At 39.0% G+C, this 22,969-nt stretch overlaps 1 protein-coding gene across 2 annotated transcripts in view; it reads right to left on the bottom strand.

The window, feature by feature from the left end:
- Positions 1 to 1,152: 1,152 nt before the first annotated feature.
- The window catches only part of gnao1a (guanine nucleotide binding protein (G protein), alpha activating activity polypeptide O, a), a 123,224-nt gene continuing 101,407 nt past the window's right edge, over positions 1,153 to 22,969 (bottom strand). The window contains exons 7-8 of one of the 2 annotated variants that reach the window (XM_035955889.2): positions 11,620 to 11,773; positions 1,153 to 4,097 (exon numbers count right to left, since the gene is read on the bottom strand). In XM_035955889.2, coding sequence (XP_035811782.1) covers positions 3,910 to 4,097; positions 11,620 to 11,773 — 342 coding nt within the window. In that variant the 3' untranslated portion in view covers positions 1,153 to 3,909. Of the gene's footprint in view, positions 4,098 to 11,619; positions 11,774 to 12,387; positions 19,662 to 22,697; positions 22,852 to 22,969 lie in introns of those variants that run through there. The other variant, XM_023287417.3, reaches the window with a different exon arrangement.

Below are 22,969 nucleotides of genomic sequence, written 5' to 3'. Positions count from 1 at the left end.
TTGTAAGTTACTGTTCTATTAACTCTACAACCATATCACCTAACCACAGTGGTTTCTTAGACTGCTGTGCTGACTTTCTAGCTGACTTGTTAAAAAAAAAAAAAAAAAAAAAATCTAAATTACTTCTCCAGGATCATGGAGGGCTCAGGACAAGAAATCGAGCTGCTAGGAAGTATATAAAGGATGGATTTCAGAGTTGGGAAAAGTGAAGCCAACATAAAAATGCCTTAAGCCTACATTATTTATAACAGCCAGTAGGGGGATCTGGTAAATGACTCTACTACTCCTTTGATTTGTTACCTCAATAAACATTTTCCTAAAGAATTTATGGTCTCAATTGCTGGTTTCAAGTCTTCATCAACATATCATGATGTTTATTTTGTACATTATGGCCCCAGTTAGAATAAAAACGTTAATGAAGGAGGTCAGGTCCACCCCTCACTCATTACGGCTGGCTTCAAAAGAGCAAAATAGCAACAGCCAAAGTCCACGTGAGTGTTTAAAACCATAATCCACCAATCAATGGTTGACGTCACGTTGGCTACATCCATTTCAATATGCGGCTATACTAGCCCAGTTTGTTTTGCTAATTTATAGACATCTTCTGTGTGTCAACAATTGTCTAGCAACAAATAACAGAGGAATAGAGCGTCCTTCTGGCACACCCAGTCTAGAACCAACTACGGGCAAAGACACCTTGAGGAAGGAAAAAAAATCATGTGTGGACTGATTCAGGTGCCCCAGTTCTTCAATATAATGTATGAGTAAGTGTACATTTGTGTGTAAACACTGACCTGCTATCAAGGGCAGCACCAGCACTATTCTGGCTATATCTGCCTTTGTACAAATGCCTCATGTAAACTAAAGATATTATGGTGCACATACTAAAACTCAGTTTTCCCAGTGAACACTGCCATCTTTTTTGAATATCTTCATGCTGGAAGGACTTTTCCAAAAGGTCAGTTTTCAGTGACCGAAACCTGCATTTGGATGTGGATGAAAAGTCAAAACACATAAAAAAGCTCCATTCATAAAACAGCCATGTAGATGAGGATACGGCCGCAATATGTGGCATTATTTGTGGGCAGTTTCCACGAAGCTGAAACTTACAATAACACAATGTGTAGATACTGAATGACTCGGAGACAAGAAGAGGTTCTGTTTTTTTTTTTTTTTTTGTAGTCATGAAAACAGTGGCTTTTTAATGTAAACACTACATTCGATTGGTTTTTCCAGCACGGACATCCCACATGAAATAACAACCATTCACTAAAGAAGAGTAGAGGGAGAGAGAGAGAGAAAAAAAGCTGCACAGAAAAAAGCATTCACTGGGTAAAGAACAGAACATAGAGGAGGTAAAAAAAAAAAAAAATATGAAGGAAACAGGAACAGAATGCCGAAAAAGAAAAACAGGTTCATATGTCATTATACACAGTTGTTTTCTCTTTTTAAAAACTAGAAATCAAGAAGGCAAGAAAGAGAGGTCTATATAGATAGATGGATAGATAGATTGATGAGGGGTAACATAGATTAGGTATGAATAGATAACAAATTTCCAAATCTACTTATTGTGTGTGCATATGTGTGTGTAAGTGCGAGCAAGTGTGTATGTGTGACGTGAGAACTGTGCTTTTCATTGTAGACCTGGAAGGTGTGTGTCAAAACTGAAAAGAGACAGAGAAGAAGAAGAAGAAGAAGAAAGGAGCATGACTTTATACAGCGTCGATGTGTGAACATGCGGCATCCCTAACTAGCGGACGCAGCCAGAAACGTGCTCTCCCCAAAAAAAGTGGTTTTGTTGATTTTTTTAAATTCTTCCTGAAATAATAAAAAATAGATATTGTTATAATATTATATTTAATCGTTCTGAGTCAGGCTAAAGTGAGGACATGGTTCTAATGCAGGGAAACAGGCAAAACGGTAAAAGGAGAACGGGTGGGGCACAGTTCAGAGCATTACAACAACACAGGGTCGGTCTGAGATCTTTGCGGTTTTCGCATCGCTTGTCAAACTGGAACCCTTTTGCAAAACATCTTTTTTTTTATTATTTAAAAAAGGGGAGATATAGAGAAAGAAATGTTCGGTAGCTACAAAGCACAAGAAAGATTATCTTTTGAGAATATTAACAGGATCGTCATGATATTGTGGTAATACCCATGTTCATTGGTTTCATTGATTATTTTGCAGAAAGTGTTGATTTTGTTCTACACTTCTCCTTCTAAACTTTCCACGTGACCCGTCAATCCTCGGAAAACTAGGAGTCACATTTGTTAAAATATTTGCTCCCCCCTCCCTCATCCCATTCAGAAAACCAATCATCTCTCTCCATTAGTTGCTGCTATCTTTATTTCATTTTTTTCTATTTTTTCCTAACTTTTTGTTCATCTTTTGCAATTTTTATGACATTTTTCAAAAAAAATTATCTGAACAGTATTTGTGTGTAGCTTTTTTTTAGGAATTAACTGGTCTCTTTATACAAAGGCTTGAGTATCTCATGCTATCTGTGTCAGGGCTTCAGGAGGAAGAGGAGGAAGGAGGAAAAGGGTTGGAAACAAAGAGGACGGAGGCCCTTTGACCCTGAAATCCAGACGCCAGGACGCCATGCAAAAATAAAACAATAAAAAAAAAATTAGCCAAAAAGAAAGAGAGGTGGATGGAGGTGAAAGGAGAGAAGACATGGCGGTGCTCTGTATATGAAGAGAGAAAGATAGAGAGTGACACAGACGGACAGGTATGTGTAGGACAGGCGATCGATCAATCAATAAATAAATTAATAAATTAATCAACCATTATCAAACCAGGAGTGAGTTTCCTTATATGGAGGACGTTAGTAGGTCTAGAGGTTATAGCAGTGAGGAAAGTAGAGTTATAACTTTGTGGACTTTGCTTCTAAAAGCATAGCTATCTACAGTGCAGTACCTCTGTTACATGGCACCGATTGGATGTTTAGCACATTTCCTATTAGCTCTCGAAGCCTGGCCACGGTCGATGGTTGGCTAATGGCTAAGGCCTGGTTGGGAAACAGGAAGCCTCACTTGCTGTCAACGAAAACCAGGTATCAAATACAGGGAGTAAAATAAAAAATCCCCAAAAAAGAGAGATTGACAACAAACATCTTGGCTAATGTAAACAAAACACTAATGTTAAAATCAGCATTGTCAGTTTCAGCAGGTCTCGAGAGTTTTTTTTTTTAAGGTTTTGGCTGACCTGCCTGGCGCTTTTTAGTGCTATCTGACATTTTCACATATTTCTGCAAAAAAAAATAAATGTTATTACATCATCACTACTACAGCAAATAAAAACAAAACAATACACAAATACAGGTGTCAGGTGAGGCAAAATGTGAATAAAAATCAGTGTACAGACTGATACTCATGTAATAAATATACACACGATCAACAGAAGTTGTAATCAAAGTAATAATAAAAAAAAAGCACAGGTTTTTGTTAACAACAAAAGACAAAAGTAAAAGAGAGGAAAACGAGAGATTCGGAGGCTTTCATCGACTTTGTTCAAGAAGTTTTCAAGGCTGCAGGGTTTTCGTGTTTTCTACGGAACAAATTTTGTTTGCTTGGCAGCAGGCCAACGAACATCAGGAGGAGGAGCGGGAAGAGAGGAGACGAGAACTAAAAACATTATATATATATATTTATATATACGTATGCCTATTTTTTTTTAAATTATCCTCATTATTAATATGTACCTAGTTGCATTTTTCTTTCTGTTTTTTTTCTTTAAATAATCAGCAGAATCATCATCATCGTCATCATCATTTCCACAGCAGTGTCAAAGGAACAGGGAGGGTGAGGAAGGGGGGAGGAAGAGGAGGAGGACGAGGACAGGAAGGAGGCGAGAGACGGGGAGGGATAAAAGAGGACGGAGGCAGGAGGAGGATTATACTGGGCGTGCTCAGTACAAGCCACACCCTCGGAGGTTGTTGGCGATGATGATATCGGTCACGGCATCAAACACGACCTGGATGTTTCCTGTATCTGTGGCGCAGGTCATGTGACAGTAGATTTCCTTATTTGGAGAGCGGTTCTTGCTCTCGAACTGTGCTTGGATGTAAGCTGCTGCGTCCTCGTAGGTGTTGGGTCCTGGAAAAAGACAACAGGAACACTGATTAACAGAATTCTTATGCAAGAGAATTATTAAAGCTCATCTCCGGTCATTGATTAAACCCCAAAAAACTCACGTCTGTGTATCAAAGGAGCACATTTAGAAGATTTTAGATCACAGGAGGGTCCTAATAATGAGACATTACATGTTTTAGGAAGTCATTGTGGCAGTGATGGCTCCTTTCTAGCACGCTTGAATAAACTAAAAAACATTTAAAGTCCCTCGTCTAGTGACTGATTCAGCCCATAAAAATACATCTCTCTGTATAAAAGCTACACATCTAGTTTTGTATTTTTTTTTAATGTAAAATGATTCCTTCCTGTCTTAAAAGGTCTTTGATGTAGCTCTAAGGTGTTACTTTCTCCACAATGCATGTCTCTCAACCTACCCCTAAAGTTGTTTTTACCATGTTAACTTATCCATGTGATATTTTTTACATGCTAGAGGGCAGAATATGAGTGAAATAAGCCAGTAAGTCATGGCTGAGCGTTTCCACCTGGAAGACGCCGTCAAAATCAAATCTCCAAGATTTCATACGTCACAAACCTAACTGGTTTCTGGTTCGAACATGTGTAGCTCAATCAGTTACAGCTATTACAGTTTGCCAGTGTTTCGTGTACATGAGTTTTATAATGTTTTTATGCAGAGCCGTAGGTGAGCTGGTGTGCTTGAAGTACAGTGAGACATTTCATAGATCTGCATATTCTAGAGGAAAAAATGGTGGAGAGCTAAATGCAAGCTGTTTTAAAGCAGGAAGGGATTACACTGTGGCTTTCTTGCTGCAGCTCAAGCACACCAGCTCACCTGCAACTTTGCTTAAACACTACAAAGCTACGCTACACTACACAATGGCAAACCGTAATATCGAACAAATTCAGCCACACGTTGTGAACCCGAAACTGACTCTGAAGAAAATGCTTTGCAAAATCACCATGCAACTTGGCAGGATTGGTTCCTTAGGTTTGTGATGTATGAAACCCAGGAAGTGTGAATCTGAATTTTTAGACTGTCGTCTATCATATTTTTATATGATGTACTTCAAATTTGGCCATCTGACATTTTAAAAACGCGAAATGGACATGCTAACAAGATAAAAAACTTAAGGGGCGGCTTGAGAGAAATACATTCTAGAGTAAGTAACAGTGTAGATTTGCGTCTAAGCCATTTTTAGACAGAAACAGATCATTTTTTTGGAAAAAAAACCCTAAATATGTAGCATGTTGACAAGGTTAAACACTTTAGAGGTGGGTCAGACAAATTCTAGAGAAAGCGACACTGTAGAGATACATCAAAGCCATTTTAAGGTTGGAAAGGATCATTTTTATGGAAAAAACTGTAAATATGTAGCTTTGACACGGATGCATTTTTATTGGATGAATCAATGACTAGAGAGAGAATTTAAGTGGTTTTCAGTTTATTCAAGGGGACTAGAATGGAGCCACAGCACATTACTGCTACAACGACTTCCTAAAGCATAAAATATCCCACACCTGAAGCCCTCTGCATCCAAATATTGATCATGAAATCAAAGCTAGATCCAGCGTTGTTAGCACACTTTCTGTTTTTAGATTTAGTCAGCTGTTGTCCATAACAATCATTTAGTGAACTACTATGCAATGACACTGTTGATCTTCATGAAAAGTGCTTCACAAGCCAGTTTGTGCTCACTCTGTATTTCAAAAAGACAAGTGGTTTGATTCTGTTTTTGTCCTTCCACAAAGACCTTCAGGGTGGTGAGCATGTCTGGTGATGAACTGTCTAGTGTTAGCCAGAGGTGGAACTCACACATTACTTTGCTTATTCAAATGGCTTTGCTCAGTGCAGCTCAAATGTATGTTGTCACTGACGTAGTGGTTAGGTCACTTTTTGTCCCCTGTTGCATCACCCTTCAAAGGGAACCTCAGTGCATATAACAGGAAATTTTCACAGTCAGATGTCTGACTGATATCGAGACCACAGAAATGGTGCTGAACTGCGTCTTTTGCATTAATTAAGCGATGCATTCTGGCCCAAAAAGCACTTTCTCCATACACGGTACTAGGACACAGTACATTTTTCTTAGCATCACAACCTCCATTAAAGAACTCTTTTTGCTCTCAACATCTCAAAAGTCTAGGCTTAATGCACATCCTCTATGGGCTCTGAAACAGAACAGTGAGGAAGCTCACTGAAGCATGGCTGACATTTTTCAGAGAATGCACCAGTGAGCAGCTTCCATAGGAGTGAATCCGCTTCCATCTTTAAAATGCAGCATCCAGACTTTCTTATGCTTCCATGGTTGATTCATATTGTCTGCTGTTCAGGAGTACATTGAGTCTGTTTCTAGTTCAAGTTCAGTCACCTAAAAACAGCCATTACAGTCACAGCACACGAGGTTAATACTGTGGCTCAGCAGCAAGCTATCATTTACAACTGAGTTAACAGATTATTTAGGTTTTTTCTATGACATTTGTGGTCTTTAATACTCTTTTAACAGAAATAACACTGTGAAACACAGCTCGCGTGATAACAGTGTTTTCAGTGCCAGTGAGGAGCTCCACTAATTCAGACTGATGATGGGGATTCAGTGCAGTCATTTAAACCAGAAAATTCTTTGAAACAGATTTGTTTGGATAAACTGAACACCTCCATTGTTAGTCAACATCTTTTCTAACAATGTACAGTCTAGATGAGCAGTTAACATTATACTTCACATCTACATCTTAAACTTACTGCTTTAATGACTCCAGACTTCAAAACAAAAAAGCAGCTCATCCTGCCAGTCTGTGAATTTATTTACTATGTGAGCTTAAGTTAGCTCAGCAGCTGAAGAGGAGACTGAGAGCTGTCAACAGGATCAATGTAAATGATATGATCTATCTTTATATGGCCTTAACAGGTGGAGGACTACATAGAAGTTCTCATTTGACATCAAGGTTACATTTGAACGTAGGAATCATTACTATTCTAGTGATATAAATGTGCTAGCAATGCTAAATGTGGGCTAATTAATCTGGTTCTCAACATACAGAGCATGTAGAGAAATGCCCTCATTGACTGTTTTTCCATTCATATAAATTTGTAAATCCACAAAGTTAATTTATTTTATTTAATCTGAAACTACACTGTCCCTATGTCAAATGAAGCATATCCAATGTACATTCTGGCATATTTTTAATATTATTTTGTAGCACACAGTGGGTGTGTAGTTCCTCAACATAATAATTTCAGAGGATATTTACAGTTAAATAGTGACTTCTGTGGAAAAGTGGAGTTTGAAAGGCTAACTTGAGGCTGAACAATTAATTGGTTTCAAATTAAAATTGTGATCTGAACATGTGATGTAGCAAGTCTGACTTAGAGTTTATTATTATTATTACTTTGTATAACTTGATTATAGGATGTGCAATACTTAGAGATTCCTGAGCATAAGTAAATAACAAAATATTCCAATGCCTGGGATTGTTTTTACCATTATGCCTTTATGCATTTAATTGAACACAGTCACAGCTTTTGAGATTATTGTTGTTGAGTTATTTGTTCTATGTTGATTTAAAAAAAACACAACACATTCACATTTCGTACCTTCCTAAGTTCTGATCCTTGCATTAGAATATAAATATTTTGATGTTATTTTGATGGCTTTGTCACATTTAAAACTATATATTGACTAATAAACTGAAACTTGACTTTTCAAAACTATTATATCGCAAATTAAGCTGCAATATGTGTCACGCAAATCACAATTAGAGATTTTTGCCAAATCGTTCAGCTCTCATCGAACTTAAAACGCTACTGAGCTGCATTTAGTCTTTATGCTAGGAGAAATCAGGATGTGTCTGGCTTCACTTCACTGACTTTAACCAGCGTGTTGTCTCTGAAGGGCAACACTACAGTATCTAGCCGGAGCTAGAATTCTGATCAAGAAGACATTTCTTTATGATCTTTAGTTCTGCCACTTGTTTCGATTCATCATCCATTCATCGGCTCACATTTGTTGAACAAACACGAGGCTTTAAAAATGTTATTCTAGGAGACTCCTCACGTAAGAGTGAGGGAGAAAGAGATGGAACATGTCAGACGGACTTAACTGTGATTATCAAGGCGGTTGGCAGAATATAAGCAAAGCACTGGAGACAGAAATGAATCAGAAGCTGTGTGAAGCAGGAGGCAGCTCTCACTTGACATCTCCTCTCTCCCCTTATCGTGGCCGACCAAGCATGACCGTCTCCTGCTTCCTTCAGTCGCTATATATGACTCTCACCTCCACTTTCAGAAATCTCCCTCCCTCTTTACAGCTTCTCCGTCCTCCGCTGCTTCCTCCTCCTGCTGTTTATCAGTCTCCTCTCCAGCCTCCCCTGCTATCCTTCCTCACACAGTTAAGTAAATCTTCCTGTATATTGCTCTTTTCAAACTGACGCTGTGCAGTTCTTCAAACATTTGGTTGGCCGTCTCTCCTGCAGACCGACTCGATGTTGTAAACAGTTGCTTTGATTTAAGGTGCCACATTTCTCCGTATGGTTTACAACTCGGTGACAGTAAATGTCAGAGCCGGTCTTCTTCCAGAGGGAAAACGTAGAGCTAATGTGCTGAATCAAGCAGCATTTAATCCGGCTCCAGAAACACAGGACGGGGTTTTAGGAAGCCATTTAATTTCTGGAAATCACACAGGACAGATGGTAGTCATTCATACTTTTATATCCTCTCTGTACCCCGTCTCCTACAATATCAGCTCAGTTTCAGCACCTTTACACTGGAACTTTTAGAGCTTAACATTTTCAACAGTTTTTTTTTTTTTTACATGTATGCTAGTGTATCTCAAAATATTAAAACACCGTGAAAAAGTCTAATATGTTTCATCAGCTATTTAAGAAAGAGACAATGTAATATATTCTAGACTCCATGCATATATTTCAAGCCTTTTTTTGGTTTAATTTGGATGATTTTAGCTTAAAGCTGATGGAAATTCAAAATCCACTGAGCTGTGTTTAGTCCTTACATAAGAAAAAGTCTGGATGGGTTTGGCTTTGCTTCACTGATTTTCAATTTTCAATTTACAGAAGTGCAAAACGACAGTATCCGACTGGAGCATCCCTTTAAAATGATCAAGACATTTCTCCATGATCTTCAGTTCTCATATTATAACTTAATGTATTCTAAATTCAATACATATATTTCAGGCCTTGTTTAGTTCAACTTAGATGATTGTGGCTTAAAGCTCATTAAATTCCAAAATCCAGCATCTCAAAATATTAAAACATTCAAATTCGAGTTTGAGTAAATTATTTTCAAACTGTACTATACAGAAAGTAAATTATATCCACTCTTCACATTTAATTGCTCACTAAAAACACCCATCATCAACAAATGTGTGTTAAAGTTTGGTCAGCTGGTCTGCTACAGCCATTGGGACATTGTGTTCTGCTATGAAGTTTTGAGGCATTGTTTCAGCACTTTTTTGTGTCGGGGTGCTGGAATTTAGACATACAAATGTTGTTATCTGTAGCTAAATCTCCCTATGATACATATACCAGCATAACAGTGTTTTAATTTAAACTGTTGCATTGCATCTAGATTGTCTCACACATCGACGATGCAGTTTGTATTTTCTTTGTTTTTGTTAGTATGATGGCAATATTGAACATTGCTTTTGGTGGATTTTGTTTGGTGAAATGTTAATATTTAATATATTTTGCAGCCTTTTATAGATCCCAAGGTTTTCTATCAATTTTATCGATTTTTCCATTGGATGGTATCACTAGGCAACCCAAGCACTGACATGTACGGCTACAAAACTGTGGTCTTTCAAAGGAATGCTTTGACATTTAGGGAGATAGAATTGCTGGTTAAATTGTCAAGAGTTGGTGAAGAAGATTTTAAATCTAAATAAAAAACAGGAAACACCACTGGAAGCCAGTTTAGCGTATCAAAAAGATTAGGAATGGGAGAAAAAAGATAAAATCTAAAATCTTTCAGAATTCGTATTTTTGTAGTAGACTTAATAATGAACACTGTGATATGCAAAAGCAACTGTCGGGTTTGATTATGTATAAACAAATACATTTTGCACTCCTCACACAGCTAAAAAGCCCTGAGTGACTCAGCTGTGATCAACAGTCATGTGACAAAAATTCTGTAAATATTCGGTTGAACTGCAGGCTGTTTACACACAGCAGAGAGAAGACCAGTATGGAGGTAAATTAGAGCGTGAGAGCTAATTATGTAACGTGTGTGAGCAATAAAATCAATTCAGAATTGCTCAAAATCAGTAGCAAATAGTAGCACTTAAAAAAAACTGGAATGAGCATCTACAACATTTTTTAAACAAATAAATAAAAATTCAACTGTCATTTTTGTGTTTTTATGACAATTTGTGGCATGGCTGTGCTGCTTCTATAGAGGTGCGGGGCTTTTATTTTTTTTCCTATTATTAGTATTACTTTTTATTAAGGTCTGTGTATTGTTTGATTATGTCTTATCTTTGCTATCTACATGTAAGTTTTTTCTTTTCAATCTATTGTCTACATTGTCTTGGCTTTTTAACCTTTTAACTTTTCTGTTGTGTGGCCTTGTCCTGTGTCATTTTAACATCTACCTGCCCTGGGACTACAGATGAAAATTAGCCCTCGAGGCTAAATCTGGCATATTTACATGTGGACATTTCTTGACTCATGTTGATTAATATGCACTGTCCCATCTTAAATAAATAAATAAATAAATTTGGATGGAAGAGAAAACTGAGCCCATGGTGAGAAAAAATATGACAGTTGCAAAAAATACCCAGGAAAGAAACAAATAAACAAATGAGATCTAAAATTGTAATTAGGCATCTAATTTCTGGCACAAAAAAGAAAATACGCATACTTCCAAAATATCATTTAGTTAATAAAACTGCATCAAATATACAGTTAAGCCCGAAATTATTCATACCCTTAGCAAACTTTGAGTTAAAGTTACTTTTATTCAACCAGAAAGTCTTTTTTTTATTGGAAATGACACAGGTGTTTCCCAAAAGATAATAAAATGATTTACAAGAGGCATCATTGTGGAAAAAAAATATTTCTCAGCTTGTATTTACATTTAAAAGTAACTTTAAGCCAAAATTTGCTATGAGTAATTTTGGGCTTGACTGTATATTGTTGTAACGTGACTTTTATGTAATCATGGCCCTCTTTTGCATAAATCTAATGATGAACATTTGTGTAAACTGGTTTGGATCCTGAGGGACCAAACGTAAATGTCGCTGGGAGTTTGGTGCAGGAGTGTCATTAATGGTCAGAAATCCAGGAGGAGCAGGATTAAAAAAACAGTCCCACACAGGGCTCTACTGTCAACCTCTTTCCCCCAGTAATATGAACAAAACTGCAAACAGAACAGCTGTGATTTTGCCAAGTCATTGTCATTTTGTGTGTCTGTCTGCTCCATCAGTGTCACTCGTTAGCTACTTTTTGTTTTCTCCCTGCTGCTTATTATTTCACTCAGGAAAAAAAAGAAAAACGGCACGTCTTGTATGTTGTCTACCTGTGTATTCCGGGAAGCAGATGCTGAGTGCAGACTTCTTGATCTTCTCTGCGAACAGATCCTTCTTGTTGAGGAAGAGGATGATGGAGGTGTCGATGAAGAACTTGTTGTTGCAGATGGAGTCGAACAGCATCAAAGACTCGTGCATGCGATTCTGCAGAGGGAGAAGGAATGGGATGGGGAAAAAATGGGGAGATAGTGAGGCAGACAAGTAGAATGAAGAGGGGAAGTGGGATTAGGAGAAAGGAAATGGTGAAAAAGATGATAGGGAGAGTAAAGAAAAGCAATCAGAAAGAAAAATGAATGGGAGATAATGAAGAGTGAAGAGGAGAGAAGGGAAAAGTTACAAGTTAGCACTGTTTGAGCAGCTTACTTTTACACTCAAACAGACACAAATCTTGTCTCTCTCCAATTAAAACTTAACCAAAGAGAGCACAAAGAAAGCGATTTTTCGGCACAATTATTGCTAGTACGTGTTTTAAATGCGACATTTTGCAGAGTGATTACTTTGTCTCACACTGAAATGCCAACAGGAAACAGTAGCAGTGTCAGTTTAAAACATTTGACCTGTTCAGGAAATCCTTTCAGACATTTTCAATAAATAATTAGAGCTCAGGAAAACACACAGAAACGGAAAGAGGAAGAAAAATATCAACAGACCTATTAACACCGCCGTTTAAACATTTACATTCAAATATTTTACAAACACACACACACACAGAGAGGACGCACAAAAATAAGTGAGTCGGGGGAAAATAATCAGCCGCGTCGAGTTACTCATGTGGTGCTTTATTATCATTGTCATGTATAAATACAACGCTCAATAAATTATCACAACAGTGAGGGAGTTACAGCAGATGCGTTTTTACCTACAGTGCTCAGAAACATACAGCAATCGCGCACGCACTCAGACGCACACTCGCTCACGCAAACACACGCTTAAGAGTTTTGTAGATTTCGCTGTAGGTGACCTGTACAGTATAGAAAGCGTTGGTTGGTTTTAAGGCAGTAAACACGTGGGTTAAATGGACATTGGAGGGTTGAGGGCTAAAAGAAGTGCAGCAGTGAGAGCGCAACGAGTGCAGGGATTCTAAATGTACCAGCGTGAACTCGGCCTCCTTTAATTGGAGCCGTGTTCGTTACAGTCGTGTGCCCTGCAGCTCTCTGACTCCTCTCCCAGTCCAGCAGCGGAGCAGCACATCTCCTCAGCTCTGCACAGGCTTAAGAGCTCATTACATCAATTGGCAAGGTTGAGCGGGAGCAGCATATTATAAGGTGACTCAAAGGCAACTCTATTTCTATATTTGATGCATTAATATTTCAGCAAATTAAAAAAAAAGTGGAGCTCATGTAAAACCGACATGAGGGAAATATTTGGCACTAAAGTTGTAAAAGGGACTGAAATTCAGTCGTTCTTCATTTGGCTGCTATTGTGACATTTCAACAGCTTTTTTTTTTAGTTGGTAAGGTTGTGACATGGCACAAGGTTTCTTTTGTATCGCCACCTGCTGCCCAGAGAAGCAGCTACACAGCTACACCTGTGTTACCTGAATGGACTGCTGATTGCGTTATCCACACATGGTAAAAGCATCCATTCATCCATTCATTATCTATACACTGCTTAATCCTCATTAGGGTGGTGGGGGGGCTGGAGCCTATCCCAGCTGACTTGGGGCGAAGACAGGGGACACCCTGGACAGATCACCAGTCTGTCGCTACATATACAGACAAACAATCACTCTCACATTCACACCTACAGGCAATTTAGAATCATCAATTAACCTCAGCATATTTTGGACTGTGTGCGGAAGCTGGAGAACCCAGAGAAATGCACAGGGAGAACATGCAAACTCCATGCAGAAAGATCCCGGGAAGGCCGGGATGTGAACCGGGGATCTTCTAGCTGCAAGGCGAAAGTGCTAACCACTACGCCACCATGGTAAAAACAAACAAACAAACAAACTCCCTTTGCATAGACTACATTACCCACAAATCTCTCCTTCACTGCAGCCTATGGGAATTCATTATTTATCATCAGAACTCAAGCAGGACATAAATTCTATTACACAGCGTCCTCTTGGCGTCTTGTTCTTTGGGGTTTATTCCTAATTCATGAGTGAAGACAGACTGTGAACAGCACAGACACACACGTCTTCTCTGTGCCAACATCAATCCTGTCTTCACCTTATAAACCACTAATTGCTTTACAGCTGCAGAGCTGCTGAGGCGGGCAGAATGAAGAGGGTTATGGCCAAGAAATAATGACAACGTGAGGAAATCAAGGGTTCGTATTTGAGGTTGGGCAGTTTTTGCCATCCTGAAGGACTCAGTTCTCATTTTATGTACCGAGAGTCCGAGAATGAAGCACACAGAGAGCACTTTATCAAACTGTTCTCCTCCAATAAAAAAATAGATTCACTTTCATTGCACAGTGGGCTTGTTTTTCTGTTTACTTCACATCATAAATACTTTAAATCATGATATTGTGCCTGAGACTTGAGAAGGTCTGGCCACGACAGCTTTAAAAAAAAGAGAGAGAGAATTTTGAAGAAAAGTCATCCCAAGTCAAAACAATTAATTTTGTGTCATATTTAGTGAAGTTTGTCATTCAAAAATGCATTCAGGAATAGCAAGCCCTATTTCTAGTACTAATATTTGAAGAAACTAACTGATGAACTGACAGCAATCCAGCTAACTAGCTCAACTCCTTATTTTTTTTCCCCTTTAATTGAAATTTTGTTGAATGACAGTAAGCATTGCAGACTGTTAGCAGTTAGCATGTCAGCTTTTTGCCTTTTCACCAGCAAATCCTGCAAGTAGTTCATATGTCAGTTTCTAGAATCACATATTTTGTTAAGATGCACACATGTACTTGCATAATAGCACATCTATTTTTCTAGCCTTTTCATTCGACTTTTAGTTTTGCAACTTGTTTTACCTTACAATCCATCACATCACATCCTTGCTTGTAACGCTACATTTTATTTTTCAAATTCTAATTCAGTGCACACAATAAAATCTACACAATGAGGACTGTTTGATTACAGCAACAGACGACCTAATCTTTACAATATGATGGAATATTTCAAACCATATTTTAAGTCTCTGTAGGGAGATTTCAACACTATTTAAAAATGAAATGCATTCAAAGGTTGGCTGAATACGTGAAACACATCGTAGCGTTGCTTAATAAGTGATTTGTAGCAGCTGATTTAGTGATGCAAAAACACAGCACTGCCTTTAAATTTAATTGAAGTGTTGCTACGTATTGTAAATAAATTAAATTTTGAAATGCATCTGAACAATGTAGCATGCTGCTGAAGGACAGTAGAAGCATGACTACATTTTGTTCTGTGTTGCCTCGGGTTAATAATGGCATGAAAGAAGTTGGAAGACAAAGCTGAAACACAATGCAACCCCAAGGACAAACACAAATGTAGGGATTTCCTTTCATCTGAATGTGAATTGGAGCTCGCTTACTAAATGTGGATGAATATTTCACCATGCGGGCTGCTCTTTATACTGTGTCGACACAGAAAGCGTAGCAGGAGCAGTAAGCAGTAAGCTACACAAGATGCATTCAGATTTTAGATATAAAAATATGCTGCAGCTTTTAAGCTCTCAGGCACGGAAACCATAATCACGCTGCACAACAACTTCGGTAACAAAGACACTTTGTTTTACTGTAACTGCAGCGTCTCCATGCAATGATTCTAAACAAGATTATTCACACAACAAACGATGAATTCACCTAAGATATCTTCACAGTGGTGGAGTAAAGACAGAGAGGGGAATGCATGATTCTATGGTGGTACAAGCTAAAATAACCCGAGAATAGTTTCATTTTTCTTTCGACACGAAGCACGGAAACACTGGTTTGGCTTTTATGCAAATGAAAAACCAAACTATTAAAGGGAAGTGTCTGTGCACCAGTGTAACCACTGACGAGGCTGAGAAGTTAAGAAAATTTCATGCCAAACACTTGAGGTTTCACGCATTTGTTAACAGTCATGCAGCCAATGCAGACAGATCATTTTCCTTCCTCATGTGGCAGAAGTCAGAGGAGAAGATGATGAACTAAATGACTTTTAGCAGAAGTGGCAGCAGGCTTCTTGTTTGACGAAAGAGCCGAAAAGCACTGAAGGCTGTGTGGCTGGAAGCGGTGGTATTATTTGGCAACGGCAAGGAAGGTGTTGTGACATTTTGAAGTCCGGTGGGCGTGTTTGTGTCTTCATAGCATGTGTGTGTGTGTGTGTGTGTGTGTGTGTGTGTGTGTGTGTGTGTATAAAGGGTAGACAGGTGCCTTCGGGGTAATTAATCCACAGATACTGACTCCACCGCAACACCCATGGGCTGATGTTGCCTCTTACACTACACATCCACATGTTCACAATGAAAGCACGTACACGCACAACCACACACACACACACACACACACAGTGACCTTTCCTGTACTATCAACAGACACACAGGTAGGTAACTATACACAATCTGTAAACGCACAAATTACACAAACAGACACACACGAAGCAGGCTGATCAACAGCCGTAGGCAGCTCTCGGTGTCTCATTAGGGAATCTGGCACAGATGTGGTAGCTGTTGGTGTCATCTACATGTTTTTTTTTTTTTTTTAAATTGTAGCAGAAAACGGAGACACACCCTCGCTGTGTGAGTGTGGAGAGATGAGTGGAATAAAGCAAACGCCCCTGTCATAAATAAGTAAAGACGCTCTGTACCTCTGTTTGCTGGGGAGCACTTATAACAGTAGGGCTGTAAACACACTCAGCTCACTAAGTCCCACAAACAAACACAGTAGCTTTTCCATATTTCTATGCGATGCTGTTGCTTATAAAGAGAGTAGAGAGGAGCTGATGATATTTTTCTGCTATTAAATGCATCTCTCCACTAACTCATTCAGCAGAAACCAAAACATCAGGGCAACAAAAAGCAACAGTCGGACGGCTGACATTCTCATCCCAGAGGATGAACTCAGCAGCTCGTAATCTTTCCAAGCTCATCTCTGGCTTATTAAGGTGGAGTGCTGGACAACAGGGATATTACACTGTGCAGCCACACACAATGGATGCAGCCCCAAGGCTCTAAAAAAAAAAAATAAATAAATAAATCAATGCCTCCATCGAAGCATTATCTGGGAATTGTCTGATTGAGTCAGCACCAGCTCCTGTAGGTCTTTGTTGTAAGTGATTTTTACAGTGGTGCCATGCGTGGTGCAACTAGAGTCAGGAACTAGAGACTGATCCTGCAGGGATGAATGATCATAGCAGCCTCTTTCTAGCACAAAATTGCAGCTTGCTCATCATGAACTAAACCTGCAGTAGGCAGAAATCTGGGAGAAATATGTCCCTCTTCCCTAAGCTGCTTTCACCAAACAAGCACGGGTGTGTGCACGTGCTCCGAACGCACAACACCAGCCGAGATAAAAGTCAACATTCACCTCTGGTGTGGCATGGGATTCGAACCCTTCCCTCCTGAGTGGAAGCCTGCTGTCTAACAACATCCTATTCCCACCACGGGTGTTGTTGCTTTTTATACTCTCTCACCTGATCACTGAGCAGCCCTGTGATTGGCTGAAGCCTCCAGTCAGGGGCTAGATTTTCATAAAAATGGAGGCAGGAGGACTTGTAGAAGTCTAGTTTCCTCTTTAATAACAATATTCTGGAATGTAATAACATTAGATGGCTTCAGTTGGACGTTTACACCCAAGTAAAATGCATCCAAAGTCAAAACTCAGAGGATTTGCAACAATAATCCTTGTGGCACTGCTAAATTTTCAACATGGAAACAAAATTCCGTTTTATGCTGGGTAGGTTTTTATTAACTGACAAGCTGACATTGCTCAAATCAGATGACCCTACAAAATATTAATTTTTCTGCCAATAATGTTTTTCTGGTGTACATATTTTCTTCTTAACAGCCAAAGTCATAGAATGACAGAATTATAGCATCATTAAATGATTCTACCTGCACCAGTTTTGGATTTTTTTTTTTTTAAATGAGGCCATCCTTGTTGAAACTGTCGCATTAATTCAACGTATCTCTCTGCCGTTGTGTTTTTTCAATACTTTAACTGTGATTTGTCAAAGTCAGAATTGTTCAGATTTAAAATCCACAGCCTAAAGTCCCACAAATTCAAAAATGCAGTTCTATAAAGCACTTAGGCACAAAAGCTGCACAATAGCCAACAACGGTCATGTTTCATAACGGGGATTAACTTTGGTCTGATTAGTACATTTAGCATTGTGAGCGCTGCACTCTCCCCCATAATCTCTGAAGCTCCCTCAGGTTTTGAATGAGCAAAGCTTTGCTGCATTGAGGCTGATTCTACATGTCGATCCTAAAACGCCAGAAACGAGATAAATGGACATGGTGTTATTAACTGGTCCTACTTCTTGTGTTTTTGCCAACCAAAGCGTCGTGCTTTTTAATGCAGAACTTCAAAATGCTAAATAATAAATAAGTCACTGTAAAAAAGAAATTATCTCATTAAAAAGGAGACAAACATGAAATGGAAAATTGCTTAATGATTTCATTATGGGTCTTAAGAAAGGAACTTTTTTACGCAGTATATTTTCATGTCAAGGAGCAGTGAACAACATTTTTCTAATGGCAAATTATTTTCTATAATGTCATATTTCACCATTATAGAATGATATAAAATGTGTCACTATTTTCTCCAATGATCTCAGCCTGTTAGCAGGCTAAATAAACTGAAATTAAATCAATAATATCAATATTAATCCCAACAGAACTACGTTAAAGTGAAAATAATGTACATCTCATTATAATTACCTGAATTTTCCATCTACTTCTGTAATAATTTATTCCATTTATGCTATATAATGGCTTTAATTCATACCTGTGTTTATTTATTTAAGCTAAATCATTTTCAAGTTCCACAGTTTTAAAGGCCTTAGGTAAAAGTGCAGCAGTCAGACCCTACGCAGCGCACCACATACATCAGAACTGTCAACTGTCATCAGTAAACAACAACAGAGGAAAACAAACTACACAACACATACAAAATAACGACGGAGGGGCAGAAACAAAAAGTGAAGAAAGACAGAATGGTAGTCTGCTGGGATCAAAATGAGGATGTTGCGGTTGCAGAGAATTCACCTTAATCACTCGGCTGCATGTGTGCGCAGTGATGTGCAGTTTTTCTTGCGGATGATTTAGCGTTTTCTTTGAATTTCTTCTTGCTAGGCTGAACATAATGTTGTTTAGACAGTTTCAATCTTACGCAGTTAATATAGGCGGCCCCGACTTCCACTGGGAGTGAACTGAACTTGACCCCGATTAAGATTGATGACATATTTATATGCAGTTTCACATCGGTTCTTCATGTGACCGAGGCATAAATCTAAAGGCACGGAAGAGCGAATAGTCACATTTTTTTCAAAATAATAAGAAATACGTCTGGGTAGAAGAAGGATTCCTGCTTTATTGTTCTGCTGGACTGAGAAGGGTGCACCTAATTTGTGCTCGGCTTACTTCTACGATTGCATTTCCAAATAATTCTCAGGAATTTTGTATTCCTGAAGCACAGCGTTACTGGAAAGTGCAGCTGGTTCTTCTCTGGGAATTAAAAAAGAGTATACAAAAAGTCTCAACCAACCAATGAATCAATCAACCAACCCAACCAACCAACCAATCAATCGAGGAATTAATTCAAAGCTGGGCAAGAGGCCAGCTTGGTAGTAAATCAGCATTATGACATCATGAACACAGCCGAATTTAACTGGCCGTGACAGGATGACATCACTCCCACGTGTGGCACATACAGGTACCACGAATACAACCTCCATCATCATTGGCTAAGATTGAGAAGACTCATCAGTACAGGCCACAACCCCGCAGATTGTTGGCTATGATGACATCAGTGACGGCATCGAACACAAACTGGATGTTGTTGGTGTCGGTGGCGCAGGTCACGTGGGAGTAGACCTCTTTGTTGGGCGACTTGTTCTTGCTCTCATACTGAGACTTAATGTAGGCTATTCCCTCTAGGTACGTATCCGGACCTAAAGAGACACAGAGAAGAAAAAAGAAAGAAAGTGAGATGATAAATGGTGGGAGCTTAAAAAGTGCTTTTCATGTGAACCTTTCTATCTGCCGTCCTCTTTCTGCATCGGCACTATTTTCTGATATTTTCTAAAAAATACAACCTTCGACTTTCCAGCTCAGCAACACATTCTGCTGAGGTGTACGCGGGGCTGCGCTTAACTGCCAGCCAAGCTTTAATAAAAGTGATACATGGACAACTCTGTCGGACAAAATGGAAAGGTGATGTCGGCCGGATAAATGAAATGTGATGGAAAATAATACGTCTTGTTATCGTTGGCGCCGTCTGCCAGTTTCTGAATAATACCAATATATTATAGTCCTGAACAACACGACCAGACTGACAGATATGACGTGCTGAAGCCAAAATAGATGGAAAGATTATTTATACGGTGTATCGATTAATCTAACAGCACTGCCAAAATGTGCGAGCCCTTTTAGCTCAAGTCCATTTTTAACTGTTAAATGCTTTTTCTGCCTTTAGCAATTGGCAAACATTACAAGCTCTAATTTGTTCTAATGCTTTTGGAATGACTCAGATCGCAGCGATCGGAGTACTTTCTGCTTCCAAGTGTCACTAACATCTATCTGGCTCTCAGCCATTAACAGCACTGTGGTCTGTTGTCTGTTTCAGCGGCAAACTTAATCAGAATAGGGACAAAGTCTGGCCATGTAAAAGGCTGAAGAGGGGAGAAGAAGAGGGGAGGAAGCAGGTTTGGAATCCTAATTCTCTCTTTCTCACAGTCTGGCTGTTTGGGTCTCTCTCCATCTTGGTTTCCCACAGTCTTGCTTTGTCTGATGTTCTCACACTCTCTCGCCGTCTCTCCGGCGTTCTCGCTTGCTGTTGCTTTCCCCCTGAGTTGTGTTGTCTTGTCTCTCGTTTTTCTCTTGTCTCTCTCACACTCGAGCTCCTCTTGTTTTGGACTCGCAGTAACACTTCTGATTCCATTTACTGCTTCGCTCCCTCTTACTTTCTTTGTCTCTCATCTTTGTTTTGTTCCAGGAGACTGAGCTTATCTCTGCTCTGCTGTTTAATCTTCTATTTCCTATTGTGTCTATTTGGCCTCCATTCCATTCATCACACAACCTTCTGTATATACAGCAGAACCTTCATTAGGGCAATTGTACTTTTCACAGACATGAACACGAATATGGCGCATTATTTATCTTACCTATGGCATTTTTTCTGTAGTTTCTACTTTAAACATATTCACAAATGCCACTTAATAATAGGAGTAATGGTTTTGCTCAGATAAACGGTGAGGTTAAATATATATTCAATTTAGCTTTTTGGTTTTTGCTCTGTGCAAAAATGTCTACATAATGAAATTTGATGTACTATAACAGTTTCTGGCTACATTAGTTGTCTTAAATTATGATGTATGCGCATCTGCAGTTTCTCATCTACGAGAAGAATTAAAATATTAGTTATTATTAGCGGTGAAGTCACAGCAGACGACTCAACTATTTTGTAGATTATGTAGATTCTGCTTTCCTCAGTCAGTCCCTACCTGCTTGGTTGCAGCTGTCTGCAGACATCAGTATAATTTCAAGCAAGATAAACAGCTGGAGCACAGGAAGTAGTTTGCAGACTTTTCTGCTGATTATTAATGTGGGTATCAGTGCTCCACTTAATCGTAGCATCTGGTACTGACAGTCTAAAGCTGGGGGGAAAAAATCTACTGAAACTATGACTCATCCTCAGCCTTCAAAAAAGAAAAGAACAATGGGTCATATCACCCAGTGTAAATTCAACAAAAACGTACAGGAGCGACACATACTATAGCTGTATTTACAGTTCATGTATTTTTGTCATCGCTGTAACTGTAATTTAAAAGGACAAGCAAGTTTATGTGTAGTCAACCTGACAAATGCTGTGTGAGGAGATCATATTGAGCCATACTGAGAAAGTGGCATGTAGCTGGGACACGATGCATCTCAAGTAGCAGCCGGCAGCACTGTTGTCGGGCAGGAACACTTCGACAACACTGCTTCAACTTTTTATGGTGCAGTTATTTAAATGCATATTGCATCTGTAACACTAATTGCACCAGACAGTCGAGCATGGGGAGTTAAGCAGTGTTTTTGTCAGATATAAATTTGGGTAAAATGAAGAAATGAACTGTTGGAGAGTCTACAGATGGCATGTTTTACTTGATGTAGTGTGAAAATCTCCCCTCAACGATCAGCTCAAAGCAATGCCTTTCAAAGCAGTGACCAGATCCTGAATCACACTGGTGTCTGACTAGACTGTCTCTAATATCACTGATTCAGTGAAAACACATGGTTTAAAATATTAGGTTTGCTTTTCCTTCATGGTTTGTGACTACTGAGTGAGAAGAGCTTTACCTCAGTTCCAACTGTGTCTTCTAGTGTCTATATAAATATAGTCAACACAGTAGGGTTGATAATAATTAATCAATGAATTTCTGTTTATATCAACCAAAAATGTATTCACCAATAGAACCAAAGATGAAGGACATTCATGTAGGAGGCAATATTTACCCAAATGTTTTTCAGATTTTCTGTAGTACCAGGTTGCGCCACCAGGTGGAGTCTCTTACAGTTTAAGGAGGTGGAGTTACAGGTGTGTTTACTGAGCGACCATAAGGGGTACATAAACCAGCACACCTCCCTGCTGTCTAGTTGCTAACTGTGGCAGTCGTGTGAATGAACTTTAAGTTGTGAAAAAGGTTTTCCGGTCTAGGTAGCTACTTTAGGTTCAAGCAAATGTTAAACTAGGTTTTTCAAACACTAACAAAGGCCAGTAGCTTAAGATTAGCTTAAAGTAACAAAGTGTAGACTATACAGACAGATTTCCGGGACCGATAAAGTTTATATATTGTATCTGTCCTTCAAACTCCTCATGCACCTGAGCCTAATAATATCACTGCACTACATTCATTTCTATGATTCATTGATTATTGGATGGTTTTTATGACTTCTAAATGTGCATCCCCACTACACAGGATTAACTTCTGCTGGGAAGTATTTACCGATGTATTCAGGGAAGCAGATGGATAGTGGTGACTTGCTGATCTTGCTTTCAAACAGGTCCTTCTTGTTCAGGAAGAGGATGATGGAGGTGTCCTTAAACCACTTGTTGTTACAGATGGAATCAAAGAGCTTCAGAGACTCGTGCATGCGGTTCTGTAGGTGAGACATTAGCACGGGTTAAACGGGAAGCAGAACTCACTTTTTCACGCATGCTCACAGACACATACTGTAGATTCGGACTCATACTGAAACACGTACTCAAGAATGAATC

This window comes from Amphiprion ocellaris, chromosome 3 (genome assembly GCF_022539595.1).
Source record: "Amphiprion ocellaris isolate individual 3 ecotype Okinawa chromosome 3, ASM2253959v1, whole genome shotgun sequence".
NCBI classification, from domain to species: Eukaryota; Metazoa; Chordata; class Actinopteri; family Pomacentridae; genus Amphiprion; species Amphiprion ocellaris.
This window is presented reverse-complemented; position numbering and strand designations above follow the sequence as displayed.